We start from the raw sequence: 13,474 nt of genomic DNA on the forward strand, positions 1-13,474 counted from the left end.
ACCGAGCAGGGTTTGGCTCAGCTGGTGGTGGTGCTGCTGCACCCGGGGCACTTGAGGCTGTTTTGGTTCCTGAAGCTGAACAAGTGCTGCCCACAGATCCTGCTTTTATTCTCAGATGTGTTACCCGGGGTGGAGAAGCTGAGAAACCCTCAACTCCAGAGCAACTTTGGGGGTTGTGCCTGTCTGTGGCCTGGGGACAGCGGTGACAGCTGGCAGGCAGGATGGGTGGCAGGAGGGTGGGCGCCTTCTGCAGGGCTGTGCTGCAACCTGATGAAGGGGAGGGTGATGTTTGGGACCTGGGGTGGTGCAGGTAGTGGAGTAGGTGCTGGGTGCATGGAGCTGAGGGTTGGTGGCCCAAAGGGGGACATGGGGAGGACGCTTTGGGCCACTGTGACTGTGGGCTGTAGGTAGCTTGGCTTTGGGTGCATACATGGTGCTGCAAGGAGCAGGAGCCCCGAGCAGGGCAGGAAAATTCATTTTTAACAGCAAATGCACGGGACGTTACTCCAGGTAAAGCCAAGAAGGACAGATGGTGGCTAAGTCCCAAATGGCAGCAGGCAGGGAGGGAAATCAGTGCCCAAACGTGCCAGGAGCAAGCGTGGAGCCCAGCAGGCCGTGGCAGGACACCCTGCTGGACTTGTCCTTGTTTGGGGCCGCCAGGGGAGTGGGATGGCCAGGACATGGTGTAGGATGTCCTTGGGAGCTGCACCCAGGACCCACAGGACAAGGACACGAGACAAAACTTTGCTGAGCCCCAGGCTTTGGTCTCTGCTTCCCACGCTGTGCTCCTGGAGCAGGTTCCTGGTTTTGGATGCAGGGGACACTTTCTTCCCTGCAGAAAATGCCTCCCAGGGACTTTTCCACATTCTCTTGAACACCGCTTGGCTCCTAGAGCCTTTTGTCACCTCTGGCTCAGCTCTCTGCCCCCTGAATAACTGAAAGCAGCCCCCAGGCACCTGGGCTCCATCCCAATCCATGTGCCCTGGCAAGGTGAGAGGGAGCATGGCGTGGGCATCCCATGGCAGGTACCTATTCTCTATATGGGCTGCAGGAGCAGAGGCCGTGTTTCACACCCTCTCATCTTTCTTCTGATTCTGTTTGGTTTGTTTGATGGATTGGATTTGGGAAAGAGAGGCATCTGAGCAAATAGAAGCAGCAGCAGCCAGGCAGTGGCTGTATCGGGTGCATTCGCAACGGTTCTGAACGCCAAACATCTGGATGCTCCGCGGCTGGGACGGGGAGGGCAGACACACTTCGGTCACACGAGATCAAAGAAGCCACCAGCTTTGCAGCGGGGCTGTCCCCGGCCACCACCAGCGATGGAGCAAGAGCTGGCAGCTGGGGCTGAAAAGCAGCTGCAAGCACTGCCGGGGCTGGTTGTGTTTTGCTGATAGCCACAAAAAAAAAATGTTTCTCGCTTGGCGTGCGTGTGACACGGGGCACACAGGGCCCTTCCCAGCCTGCACAGAGCCGCGGCGGAGCTCAGCACGGGACGAGCAGCCTGCCCCAACCCGACCCCGATGAGTTTGCTGGGGCAGGAGCTGCGCCCGTCCCCGCCACGTCCCTGACTCAGAGCCACGGGGCGAGTTTTGCTGCGGTAGGTTCAAAGCGCTGCAGTAGGAAAAACTCCGGTTTAATGAGCGCTTCAGCTGCGATGGAACGTCAAGGGCTTGAAGTTAATTGAAACAAGCCGGGGAGGGAATTTTTCAGCCTGAGCTGAGGAAGCTAGAAAAAAAAAAAAAAGAAAAACAAATCAGGGCGATTGGCTCATCCCCGCGCCGTGCAATGGAAGCGCTCTGGACAGCGGAGGAGACGCCGCATCCCGACCGGACCCCGGCTCAGGCCGTGCTGGGAGCACCAGGTACGTGCCCGTTGCAAATCGCTTCTGCTGGCAGAGGAAAGAAAGAAAAATGTAAAACCTGAAAGCTCATATTGATCCTTCTTTCCTCCTCAGGTGCTTAGAAATGGCTTCAGTCCCTCTGTGGCGTTTTATAAGTGTCCTTGCTGCAGAACATAAACTATTTTGGCGAATGCTCGTTTACACAGGGAAGTGCTAAGATCACTTTATTTATCACCGCTTGCGAAACAAGACGTTATTTATGTTATCGGGGGGATGCGAGCAGTGTGATGGTGCTCGGGTAACGTGGGAGGGATTGCTGGGGCCACTCACCGCTCCCCCGTACTTTCCAATTTTTTTTTCCTCTTTTTTTTCACCCCTGAACTTCCACATTTTTACTCATGCAAAAAGCTCCCGGTGCCTCCCCCGCTGGCTGTCCCTGCATGGCTGGGACCTTCCTGGCCTGGCCGCAGCATTCCCGTGACACCACCGAGCCTGGCACGTGAGGGGCTGAAGCTGCCACGGCCGCTTTGCTCGTTTTTTTCCTTTTCTCATTGTTTTAGCGAGGTAGGGACATAGCTCCGCTCAAGGAGAAACAAGGGCTTCAAACGGGCATTTCAGAGTTTTAATCTGGACTGGTCTGCTCTGAGTTTCTTTAAAAAGAAACTGGGTGGAAATCTTTGCTCTGCTGCGAGAAGAGTGGTGGCAATCATTTACCTTGCTCTATTTATAAACTGTTTAGAAAGCCCACCATAAACCAAGCAGGATGCCTCTTCCCTACAAGGGACATTCCGCAGCCCACACGTAAACTGTTTGGGTTACTCAGGACACGTTAAACCAGGGCTGCTTACGAAAGTTGGAAATTTTTGCTAACAGTCAAACAGGGAACAGCACGGAGCCGGGGCCAGCTCAGTGGCCCCAGGGCCACATCCTGCCCGGGCAGCCTCTGATCAGCGTTTCTGCTGCGTGGTATTGCACTGAGCTTGCTGCAATTTGTGCTTTTGGCCAAAACGCTGGGTTTTGAGATGTTCCCACCCTGCTGTACCCACTGTGGGAAGGATTACAAAATCCTTTTTTTGTTTTTTTGTTAATATTCTTTTATTCTTCCTTTTTTTGGGGTCGCAGCACCGGCTGCCTCCCATGGCCCGAATATTTCCCAGGAGCATGGGAGCTGCATCCTGGGCGCTCCTCAGCCCCTGGCAGCACCCTCAGCCCCAGCTGCACCTGGGGATTCATTTCCCTCGCGCTGGGGCAGGATTTGCATGCGCCCGGCTTACAGATGCCACAACGTGGAGGAAAACAGCAAAGTTGGTGTGAAAGCAAAGGCAGAAACGGGAACATGCGGGTGCCCCAAAGCGGTGTGCTGGGTACCAACAGGAGGGACGGGTGACCCACTGGTGTGCTTACCCACGGGTGATGGGCACCCCGTCATTTCCCCTGGGATTTTTCACCCCTTTAATCCCCGGGGGGCCCTGGCTGGGGCCGAGCTGTGGGAGAGGCCGTGTTTGGGCAGGATTTGCATTCCTGGCCCTGCAGGAAGGGCCGCAGCAGCGCCCGCAGCCGTTGCTCTCAGTTCCCCGTGCGGGCCCCGCGAGCGGCCGCTTCCTTCCCGGGGGGGGGCCCAGGCTGGGGCGGGCAGGGAGCGAGGGCAGGGGGCTCGCAGGTGCCCCGAGGTGAGTGGGGGGCTTGGGAGGGGAGGGGGCTGCCCCCGACACCCAGCCCCGCTCTGCCAACCTGCATGACCCCCATGCCTACAGCCCCCACACTGCGCTGCCCCAAAGCAAGTGCATGCCCCCCCCCACTGCTCCCCACAAGTGTTCCCAAATTCTCTGCCTCCCCCTGCACTGCCCGACACCCCTACTTGTTCCCCCACTGTGTGCCCCCCGTTGCACTGCCTGCACATGGGTCCCCCAACGTGTTGTCCCCCCCAGCACGTCCGTCTGCCCCCAGCTTCGGTGGGATGTATGCACCCCCCAACACCACCAGGCGAGCATCCCTCGGTGCTTTCGCCCTCCTCTCACTCTCCTGCAGTGTTTTGGGGGCTTCCTGCTCCCCTGAGCCACGCGCTGGGGATGCTTCACTGCTCTCCTGAATTTTTTCCTGGGCTGCTGATGGTCCCTAACAGCCTTCAGGCGGTGGCTGGAAGCCTCCTGCCCTCCTAATTGCTGCTTTTAATGAAGTGGGAAATATTGCCTTTTTTTTTTTTTTTTTTTTTTTAATGGTGTTCAGCCATGCTGAGCTCTGCTGGGAAGAAGCTCCCCCATTGCAAACCCCTGAATTAACCAGAAAATGCCTCTTTTTTCCATCTGTGAGCGTGGCAACTCCTGAAATGCCCACCCCAGCTCCTCCGGAGGGGACGTTGCTGTGGCTGCCACCCCAGGCACCGAGCCCCTGCGCCTTCATGATGCTGAAATCCCCACATTGACAAGGATTTGTTAGGCAAATCCCCCCGGCTGCAGCAGAGGTGCGTTCAGCAGCCCCACGCAGGCTTGGAAAAGTTTTAGGATTATTTTTTCCCACCTATTTTTGGTCCTGGGCAGCTGCTCTTGCGGGACCAGGTTTCAACTCCTTCTGTCCACTTTCCCCTGGGGATTCATCCAGGAGAAAAAAAAAGAGAGAGAGAGCTTGAAAGAGCGCCCAGGGATGGCTTTGGGGCTGGGCAAGCATTGCCACTTGGTGCTGGCTTTTGGGAAAAGCCCAGCGGGGCCATGCAAGCACAGGTGAGAGTGTGGGGCTGGCAGGGCAGATGCCTGGGGGGGACGAGCTGCAGGTGCAGCAGCCTCTGCACAACCAGGGCTGCAAAACCCCACTGCTTTTTGTCTCTCCCTTAATGCTGTCAGTGGAATAAGCCATCTGGGGGGAGTTTTTGCATGGGGCTGAGCTCAATCAAGTCCCCTCTGCAGTGGGCATGGGTGCTATAAAGGGGATAAAGGCATCAGCAGTGATGGGGGGGGGCAAAGCTCCTGTACTGCAAAACCCAGAAGACACAAACCAATGCCTCCCAGCTCACTGTTTTTGGCAGACTCACTATTTTTTTATGGACTCCTTCCTGGTTTCACCCTCTGGCTTTGCCCCAAGCTGCACCGATAACCCCCGAGCACACCGCAACCGCTGTAACCTCTCCGGTGCTGGGCTGGGGTTAATCACACCCCACAGGGTGGGGATGTTTTGCCCAAAATCAGGGCTCTCGAGGCTGATGAGCTCACCTGGGAGCCCCAGCCATGCTCGGCAGCCTTCGCACTCCTTCGCACGAAGCGGCTGCACCGGGCGCTGAGCAAGAGAAGGGCGAAAACGGAGCGGCCGGCGGAGCAGAAGGAAGTGCCGCTGGGGCCACTCCTCCGCGCCATTTCCTCCCTGCGCCTGGGTTTTTATACGGATGCAAGGGGCAGCGCGGGCGGCCGGCCCGTCCGAGGCCTCTGCCTGGGCTGGGGTGACCGAAGGGGAGCACCGGCGGCCGGCCCCGAGGAGAGGCTGCGGGTCCCTGCACTCCATCCGGCCCCGTCCCCTGCGTGCCCTGCAGCCTCGCACGCACCGAGCTCCGGTTGGTGAAAGCCTGGGGTTGGGTGGACAGCTGGCTTTTGGGGCATCACAGGTGGGTTTTGCATTGCTGCCACCTTCGTGCGGTGTTTTGGGAGACAGCGAGCATGTGCGTGCCCTGAGACACAAAGAGGTTTTGGGGTACGCTCCCAGGCTGGCCCCACGGTGCAGTGATGTGGGTGGCACGGCGATTTGGGTGGCACAGTGAATTGGGTGGCACGACGATTTGGGTGGCACAGTGAATTGGTCAGCATAGCAGTTTGGGCAGCACAGAGTTTTGGGCATCTCAGACTTCCCGAAGAGCCAGGGTTTCCGCTCCTGGCCCTTTTGTCCTTGACTCTCTGCATGGGGCCCTTTTGCTCACATTTCCCCCGGATATGTTTGGTAGCAGATGGAGGTGGTTGATTTCAGCACGATGGGGGTGGGCAATCATCCTTTGGGGTTTTCCAGCTGTTCCCTATTTCCCAGCAGCTTCACCGGCCCCACTTCTCCCCTTCTGCCGCCCGAACTGCCGGGCTCGGGGTGCTGCTCCCTGGGTGCTCAGAGCCGCAGGGACGTGGCCCCACAGGCTGGGTCAGGCTGAGCTGGAGCAGGGCGAGAGATGGCTGCAAGGATTGAGGGAAAGCTGGTGGAGGAGATCCGGAGCTTCCTCCAGAATGTTTCCAAACTCAATCCCTTCTGTAGGACTGGAGCAGTTGTGGGGAAGCGACTAGCGGTGTTTGCACGAGCACTGGGGATGCCGCAGATCCCATTGCTGATGCTTTTGCTTATTATTTTCACCAGACATCCTAGTAGGGTGCTGAAGGCACGTCTCCACATGCTGCCACGGCTGCCTTCCCCGGCCCTGTTGAGCAAGCAGGGGCCACTCTTACAAAATTCAAGCCCTCAATAACAGCAGGTATTAGGCCCTGACTCACGGTATTAGCAGGATTATTTTATGCATGACTGGACGTAGTCGTTGCTGGAGATGAGGCTTGGTGCCTCCACCCAGCCTCCTTCAGCTCAGCACGGAGGCCTTGCCATCCCGTGCTGGGGGACGGATGGCTGCTCGGGCTGTCGGCTGCTGGAGAAGGGGCCTGGGGACCCCCGGGCTCCAGTCGTGGGCATGGTGGTGGCAGTGGTGGAGCCACACAGCACTTTGGCCAGGGCTGCAGGCAGCAGTGGTGCAGCACGTTGTGACCCTGCAGCACCCATTGGGGTGTGTTTGGGCTGTGGCACTGCTCCTCACATTATCGCTCCACTCCCTGAACCCTCGCATTTCCACATCCCTCTGTACCTACAGGGATGACAAAACTTTGTGTGTGTGTGTGGTGGCATGGAGGGGGATCTGCCCCCAGGCAAAGCTCCACGGTGCAGGGCTGCTCCCAGCAGCTTTTGGGATGGCCACGCCAAGGAGCCTTGTGGGCAGCGCATGGGAAAAGACCAAATGAGTGGGGGAGAAGCAAGCGTGTGGCCCCGGGGTGGTGTGGGGACAGCTCGGGAACCCCAGCAGTGGCCCCCAGCCCTGCTGGCCCCACCACCACTGCACTTCCTCGCAGGAATCTTGCCTGGCTGGTTTTATTGCAGGGCACAGCCAAATCCTGCGCAGGGTCAGCAATTAGCGCTCAGGGCTAATTGCTGCACGGCAGCAGCTCGCACAGCCATTAGCGCACGGCGAGCTGCCTGCTCTGGCCCAGTTCCCACAAGGAGCCGAGTGTCGGGTTCGGGCACAGCTTCCCTGATGTAAAAACCCTCGCCCGAGCGTGACATGTTGCAGGTTGGCACCTTCCTGCTGCTCTGTGGCGAGGGAACACCAAGCCCTACGGTGGCCACCTCTTCCCCGCAGGCGCGAGGCTTTTGCCAGGGGCCGGGGCTGATTTTCCAGGTAGAAAGCAGCTCTGCTCGCCTTGCTCGTCCCCGCTTCCTGCTCGTGGGCTTGGCGATGTCACCGCAGCCAACTGTCCCCTTGCGTCAGTGCTGGCGCGGTCTGGAGGCGGCGGGGAAATGCCCTCCCACCGTGACACAGCTCTGCCGGCAGCATCTTGGTGCAGGGCAGGGAGCGAGCCGGCACTGGCGCTGCTGCACGTGGAGGTGGCCGTGTCCAGACCCGAAGTCCCGCTTCCTCCTCGGGGTTTCCCCGGCAGTTCTGTGCTCCCGTCGTCGTGTCCCGCTGCCGGAGCTCATCCTCTTCCTCCCTGCTCACCGACCGAGGTTTGTCTGTGCATTCCCCATGCGGCTGTAATTTTGGGGGGATGCTCACGGCCCCGTGCTCCCCTGGGGTTTCATGTGGGAAGTGGGGCAGCGAAGGATGGGGGACAGGAGGGTGATGGGGCCGTGGGACAGCCCCACTCAGCTCCCCGTGGCAGCTTGCAAAGCCTCAGCACAGCTGAGAATGATCACCCCGTGCCACAACCAGTGCCTGGGCTTTTTGGCAGCGAGTTACCCCATGCACGCTTCCACACCCTGAAAGATCTCCGTGGTGGACAGGGAAATGTTTCCTTATGGGGGTGTGTGTACGTGCGTGTGTGCATACACTGGGGCGGAGGTGTGGTTTTTGTGTGCTGCTCCTGCCTGGTAGATGTTAGGGAAATCGGAGGGGGCAGCTCTGGCTCAGGGCAGGGTCTGCCTGCCTGTGGTCCTGCTGCTTCATCAGTTGGGCCCAGGCTCCATCCACCAGCGCCTGTCTGCCCTCCAGGAGTCGGCATTTGGGCACACCGGGGGTTTGTATGGTGGCATAATGACATTTTGGTGGCATAATGATTAATTCTCTGTTCCTTTCCTAGTCGTGCTTACTGTAGCTTTTGTTTTTTTTTTGGTCTCTGTTGAGGACTGAGCTGATGCACTCCTGGCAGCACACGTCATGGATTCTGACCCAGACAGCTCCGAGCTTTCCTTCTGTGTGTGAGGCCAGGGTTATCTTCTGGGAGAGGCATTGATTTGCATTTATTTACACTGAAGTTCACCTGTAGCCTTGTGTGTCTGGGAGGTCTTCCAGAAAGTTAGCTGAGGTCTGAAAGTCTCCCTCTGCCACCCTCCTGTGGCTGATGGCTACATATAATTGCTCTGCTTGTAAGAGAGTGGGATAGCTTCCTCGTTTGGCTGCTGTTAGTCACTTTCTGATCTTACATAGATTGATTTTATATTGTCTTTTTTTTTTTTTTTCTTTTAGCAAAAAAGATGATGTGAATGTGCTGTAAGAACCAAGTGAGATGGACGGAGAGCTGTCCTGTGAGAAGGTGGATGGAGAAATGCCGGCTGACATGGGGGATGTGGGAGGAGAGATGCCAAGTGCTGAGAGTGATACAAAAGGAGAGATGTCCAGTGCTGAGAGCAATGTGGAAGTAGAGATGTCCAGTGCCGAGAGTGCTGCAAAAGGAGAGATGTCCAGTGCTGAGAGTGATGCGAAAGGAGAGATGTCCAGCACTGAGAGCGATGTGAAAGGAGAGAGGTCCTGTGCCGACAGTGATGCAAAAGGAGAGATGTCCAGCACTGAGAACAATTCGAAAGTAGAGATGCCCAGTGCCGAAAGCAATGCAGAAGAAGAGGCCCCTTGTGCTGAGGGCAGTGTGGAAGAAGTGATGCCCTGCACAGACAGTGACGGGGAGGGAGAGATGCCCTGTGCTGAGACTGATGCAAGAGGAGAGGCAATGTACTATGAAAGTGATGAGGAAGAAGGGCCTGATGCTGAAAACCCTGACTCTTCAAAGAAAATCTCGTTTATTTCTTCTCCCTTGCGGGCAATTGTCCGCCTTCGACGGCGATACCGGGTGCAAAAGAAAAGCCGTCTGCATTTAGAGCTCCCCCGAGAAAAATCGTCAGAGCATGTCCACGCGCGGCTGCTCCAGAGGCAGTTTTCCCTGACCCGATCCAGCCTGTACGGCTCCTCCATGTCCTTCTTTAATCAGAGTGGCTTTGAAACGTCACAGTACTTCACCTTTGACACATCTGTGGAGCAGCGTTCAATGAACAAATCCAGGCGGAAAAAGAAACGAAGGAAATCGCGGATAGTCCTGTATCCAGATAAAACAAAAAGATACCTTCCAACAGAGGAGAAGAGCAATGCAAAACGCTGCCTCCTCTTGCTCATTGTCATTATCTTCTTCCAGATTCTCAATGCTATAGAGAACCTGGATGACAATCTCCAAAAATACGACCTCGATGGTTTAGAGAAAACAATGCACCGGGAAGTATTTGGGCAGAAGGTTGCTGTGGAAAGTATTATGGAACTGCTGAAAGACTATCTGGCTACCCACATACACAACAAGCCTCTAGTAATTTCTTTAAATGGCCCAACAGGGGTTGGGAAGAGTCACGTCGGCTGGCTGCTGGCCAAACATTTTCGTTCTGTCATGGACAATGACTTCGTGCTTCAGTACTTTGTTATGCATCACTGCCCAAACGGTGTGGCTCCTCTTACTTGCGAAATAGATTTGTCTAAGAAAATTTCTGACATGGTTACAAGAGCAGAAATAGAAGAGAAAATACCACTGTTTATTCTGGATGAGGTTGAGCTCATGTCCCCAGTCCTGCTGGATACACTCAGCCGATTCTTTGAACCCAATCAAACCAACGAGTTCCTGAATGCCATCTACATCTTAATAAGCAACATAGGAGGTGGTGAAATAACCCAGTTTGTTATCCAGAATGCATCTGCTGAGCTTCTGCGTCAGCAGAGGGGAGCTGAAGAGCTGCTGAGAGTTGTCCAGCCTGTGCTGATCCATACCCACCCTCTCTGGAAGTCTGCAGACATCATCCCCTTCATTCTCCTGGAGAAGAGCCACGTCATCAACTGCTTCCTAGAGGAGATGAGGAGGGAAGGGCTGTATCCCGACCAGGACCATGTTGAGAATTTAGCCAGCCAGCTCAGTTACTACACTACAGGTGACAAGCAGTACTCCAGGATGGGCTGCAAGCAGGTCGTGGCCAAAGTCAACCTGCTGTAGTGACTCACTGCGGAGACTGATCCCTGTGCTCAGGATTTACAAAATTCTGGGCTTACAGAGGAGTTTTACAGTGGCCTGTGGTCCAGGTGGCCTCCCGCCACCTGCTCAGAGGCTGCCCTGGTTGAGGCAGTGGGACGGCAGCCTGAGCTCCTCTGCAGCACGATCGCTCTTCTCCAGATGCCTCACTTGTTCCTGCTGTGCTGTGAACAAGGCACGGTCAACGAAGCCCAGCAGCCTCCCAGTAATTTGGAGATGCTTTGTTTGTTCCTCACGTGCTCATTCAGGACACTGGTCATTAAGGAGTTGTGAGATGAGAACAGATGTTGTGGGGAACAAGCCAAAGGGAAGGAACCATGACCCATTTGGGTTTGCTGTCTTGGCAGCACAGGGAGCTGCATCTCGCTCCTTCTCCAGGCTCAGTCTTCACCCCTTCGTTCTTCTTGATCCTGGCTGGTGTTGTGCAAGCCAGGTGGCTCTGCAGAACAGAGGCAATGCTGCCAGCATTGGGGATGCCTTGAGAATGGAGAATTTGTGGCCCCTCAGCCCTAAATGCCTGGGCAGTCAGAGCTCTGCCTTCTCCATCTCCTACGTGACCGCACGCTCCTGAGGTTGCTTTGTGTTCTTGGACTGGTTCCTGAGCTGTTGCTCGGCTGAGCTCATACCTGAGCTCACCTTTGGCACCTCCAGCGAGGTTTCTGCCCTGCGAGTCTGTCTGGGCTCGCCTTGAAGACTGTGCCAGCCAGGGCAGAAAGCACTGCCAGAGTGGTTGGGGTCTGGTGCAGGCAACTTGTCCCGAGAGCTCTTCTGCTTTTTGCTCCTGGGTACACTTCACCGTGCTCATTATCTAGAAAGCCCAAAATAGCAACTGACAGATATTAAGCAACACACACTGGAAAAGACAATTTGGGCTGTCTGGGCCAAGGGCGGCGAGATCCTGGGCCCGTTCCTAGTGCTGCAAGGCCAAAAAGAGGTTCTGTGCCACTGAGACCTGGTGGAGAGCATGTGGCCTGGAAGCTCCTCAGGAAGAGCACAGGTCCTTGTTTTGAGCAGGCAATCGGAGCAGGTATTTATGGCATTGCTTTTTCAGGTTTTGGTTTTGTGCCCAGATCCCCTTCTACAGTTTGCTGTGAATTATCATATACATAATCCTGTGGATGTTTGCACTGGTTGGTTGATTTGCCTCTTTCTAACTGTTGGTCTTCAAAGACGTCCATCACAAACTCCTGTTTCCAGAGCTATTGTCAGGAATAAATCCAAACTGTCCTGAATAAAATCACTCAAAGTACTTTTCCTCTTTTTCACTGAAATGTGGTTTTCCTCTGAATTTTCTCTTCTGCCTCAATGCAGCTGACTCAGACTGGGAGCAAAGGCTGCAGCTTTGCTGAGTGCTTTTTGCAGACCACCTCGACGCAGCGTGCGCAGCTCCTGGGGTTTGCCTGTGGTAAGCCAAATGCCCCGAAACACACAGTGCAGCAGCACTGACAGCTGGGTGCTGCACGGCTCCTCCACCCTATGGAGCTGCCTGGGGGAGCATTAGGTCGGAGACCGTGCAAATGGGCCCTTGGCTGAGACAATGCGAGGCTGGGAAGCCTGTGTGTGGCTTCTCCTCTTGCAGCTGCCCAGTGGAGAAGCCTTTTTCTCCTGCAGAATTGCCTGTGAGAGCAGCTGGGGCAGGGAGTCCACAGGGCTGATTGCATGGCTTAGGGGAAGGGCTCTGAATGAAGCTGAGCCACCCTCTAGATACAAGTGCAAGAGGGCTGATCTCCACAAAACGTGACGTGTGTGAACTGGTTTCCATAGCTTAGTAAGATTTTACCACCAGCACAGTTAATGTGTTTTTATCCTGGATAAGAAACAGAAACAACACAAGGACCAGATTCCCTCCCCATCCAGCTGGGAGAGGGACAGAGGTTATTTCTGTTTTCTTCTGCCACGGTCTCCCTCTTCTGGGAGGAACTCAAAGCTGAAGGGTATGACGGGAGGGGTCAGCATCACCCACGCTGCCTGCACTTGGGAGCAGAAAATGTGACCAGTGGCTATCTATGCTGAAGCAGGCACCCATGGGCATTGAATTGCAGGTGGCTTCTGTGGTGGTGTCAGGACAAGCAGCAGTGCTGCCTTCAGAGTGCAAAGCAGTCCTGGCTCTACTGAGCACAAGGCATGAGGTACACTCGTGCATTTAACGAACTGCCAAGGCTTTTGCTTCTTGTGAAGCTCCTCTGAGCAGGAGGCACAGCTTTCTGCTGCATGAAGGGCGGCTTGGGGACCACCTCAGTGCTGAAGAGCCAGTGCTGGACATGTGCTGGCCCTCCCCCTGCGCCCAGCACTCCTGGCAGCCTCCACTTCTGGAGGCCTTTGTTGGAAAGCATGGGCACCTCCAGGCTAGAGAGATGACTTTCCCTGCTGTATGACTCTCCAGGCTGTTCCCAGGACTGGGATCCCAACTCAGACAACTTCTCCAGGTTGTCCCAAGTCCCAAGAGCTGGTTGTCCCAAGAGCTGCTCCTACACCCACCTGGCACCAAAATGCTGGGTGACAGGTCTGGATCTAGCAGTAAAGATCTCCTCTGGTGAAGCTTGAATGTGATGACCAAAGAGTGGTGGCTTGTCTTTAGTCCTCTTCTGTCTCGAATACTCCTGAAACAGGACCCAGGGTGCTCCCAGAGAGATTTCTCTCCATGGCTGTGGCTGAGGTGCTATGGTTCATGTAGATGAACCTCTGAATTCCCAGGGACCTGTTCTCCACTTTTCTCCCCTGACCCTTTTTCTCCTACTAAATGAGCCGCACAGCTCAGTGCAGCCACGTCATGCTGGCCTGTTCCTCTTAATATCTTTGTTATAGTCAGTTGTGGAAATATGGCTCTGTAGGAGATCCCACTAGGGATAAAGACACTGATGACAGCTGCACCTTTGTTCTGTGCTTTCATCAGCTCCACAGGTGAAAGGTGGCTGCTCTAAACGTGGGAGCCACCGTATATATTTGGTGTAGGTGTGGCTGGGATGGCATCCTGTGTTGGCAAAAGGAGGCGAGAGCTGTTGTTCAGCCAGAAACACCTCCTTGTTGAATTTGGAGCTGTGTTTTGCTGTGGGCACAGCACCACGTTTGGCCCCGAAGCAAAGCATCGCTGGCTCCGTAATTAAGGCAGCTCTAGGAGAACTACTCCCCAGCACGGGCTGGT

The 13,474-nt window shown here is 55.6% G+C and overlaps 1 protein-coding gene across 7 annotated transcripts; it reads left to right on the top strand.

Annotated features, from left to right (window-relative positions):
• Positions 1-1,374: 1,374 nt before the first annotated feature.
• Positions 1,375-11,591, top strand: TOR4A (torsin family 4 member A). Of its 7 annotated transcripts, XM_068656822.1 has the most exons (3): positions 4,791-5,429; positions 8,523-8,735; positions 8,802-11,591. In XM_068656822.1, exons 2-3 carry the CDS (start codon positions 8,563-8,565, stop codon positions 10,294-10,296), a joined length of 1,668 nt encoding a protein of 555 aa, XP_068512923.1. In that variant the 5' UTR covers positions 4,791-5,429; positions 8,523-8,562; the 3' UTR covers positions 10,297-11,591. The 7 variants fall into 7 exon arrangements, with proteins under 7 accessions (XP_068512917.1, XP_068512921.1, XP_068512923.1 ...); XM_068656816.1 differs by lacking the exon at positions 4,791-5,429 and adding an exon at positions 1,375-1,861 and having other exon boundaries at positions 8,523-11,591; XM_068656820.1 differs by lacking the exon at positions 4,791-5,429 and adding an exon at positions 3,352-3,510 and having other exon boundaries at positions 8,523-11,591.
• Positions 11,592-13,474: the final 1,883 nt, after the last annotated feature.

This window comes from Anas acuta, chromosome 20, assembly GCF_963932015.1.
Source record: "Anas acuta chromosome 20, bAnaAcu1.1, whole genome shotgun sequence".
Classification (NCBI taxonomy): domain Eukaryota; kingdom Metazoa; phylum Chordata; class Aves; order Anseriformes; family Anatidae; genus Anas; species Anas acuta.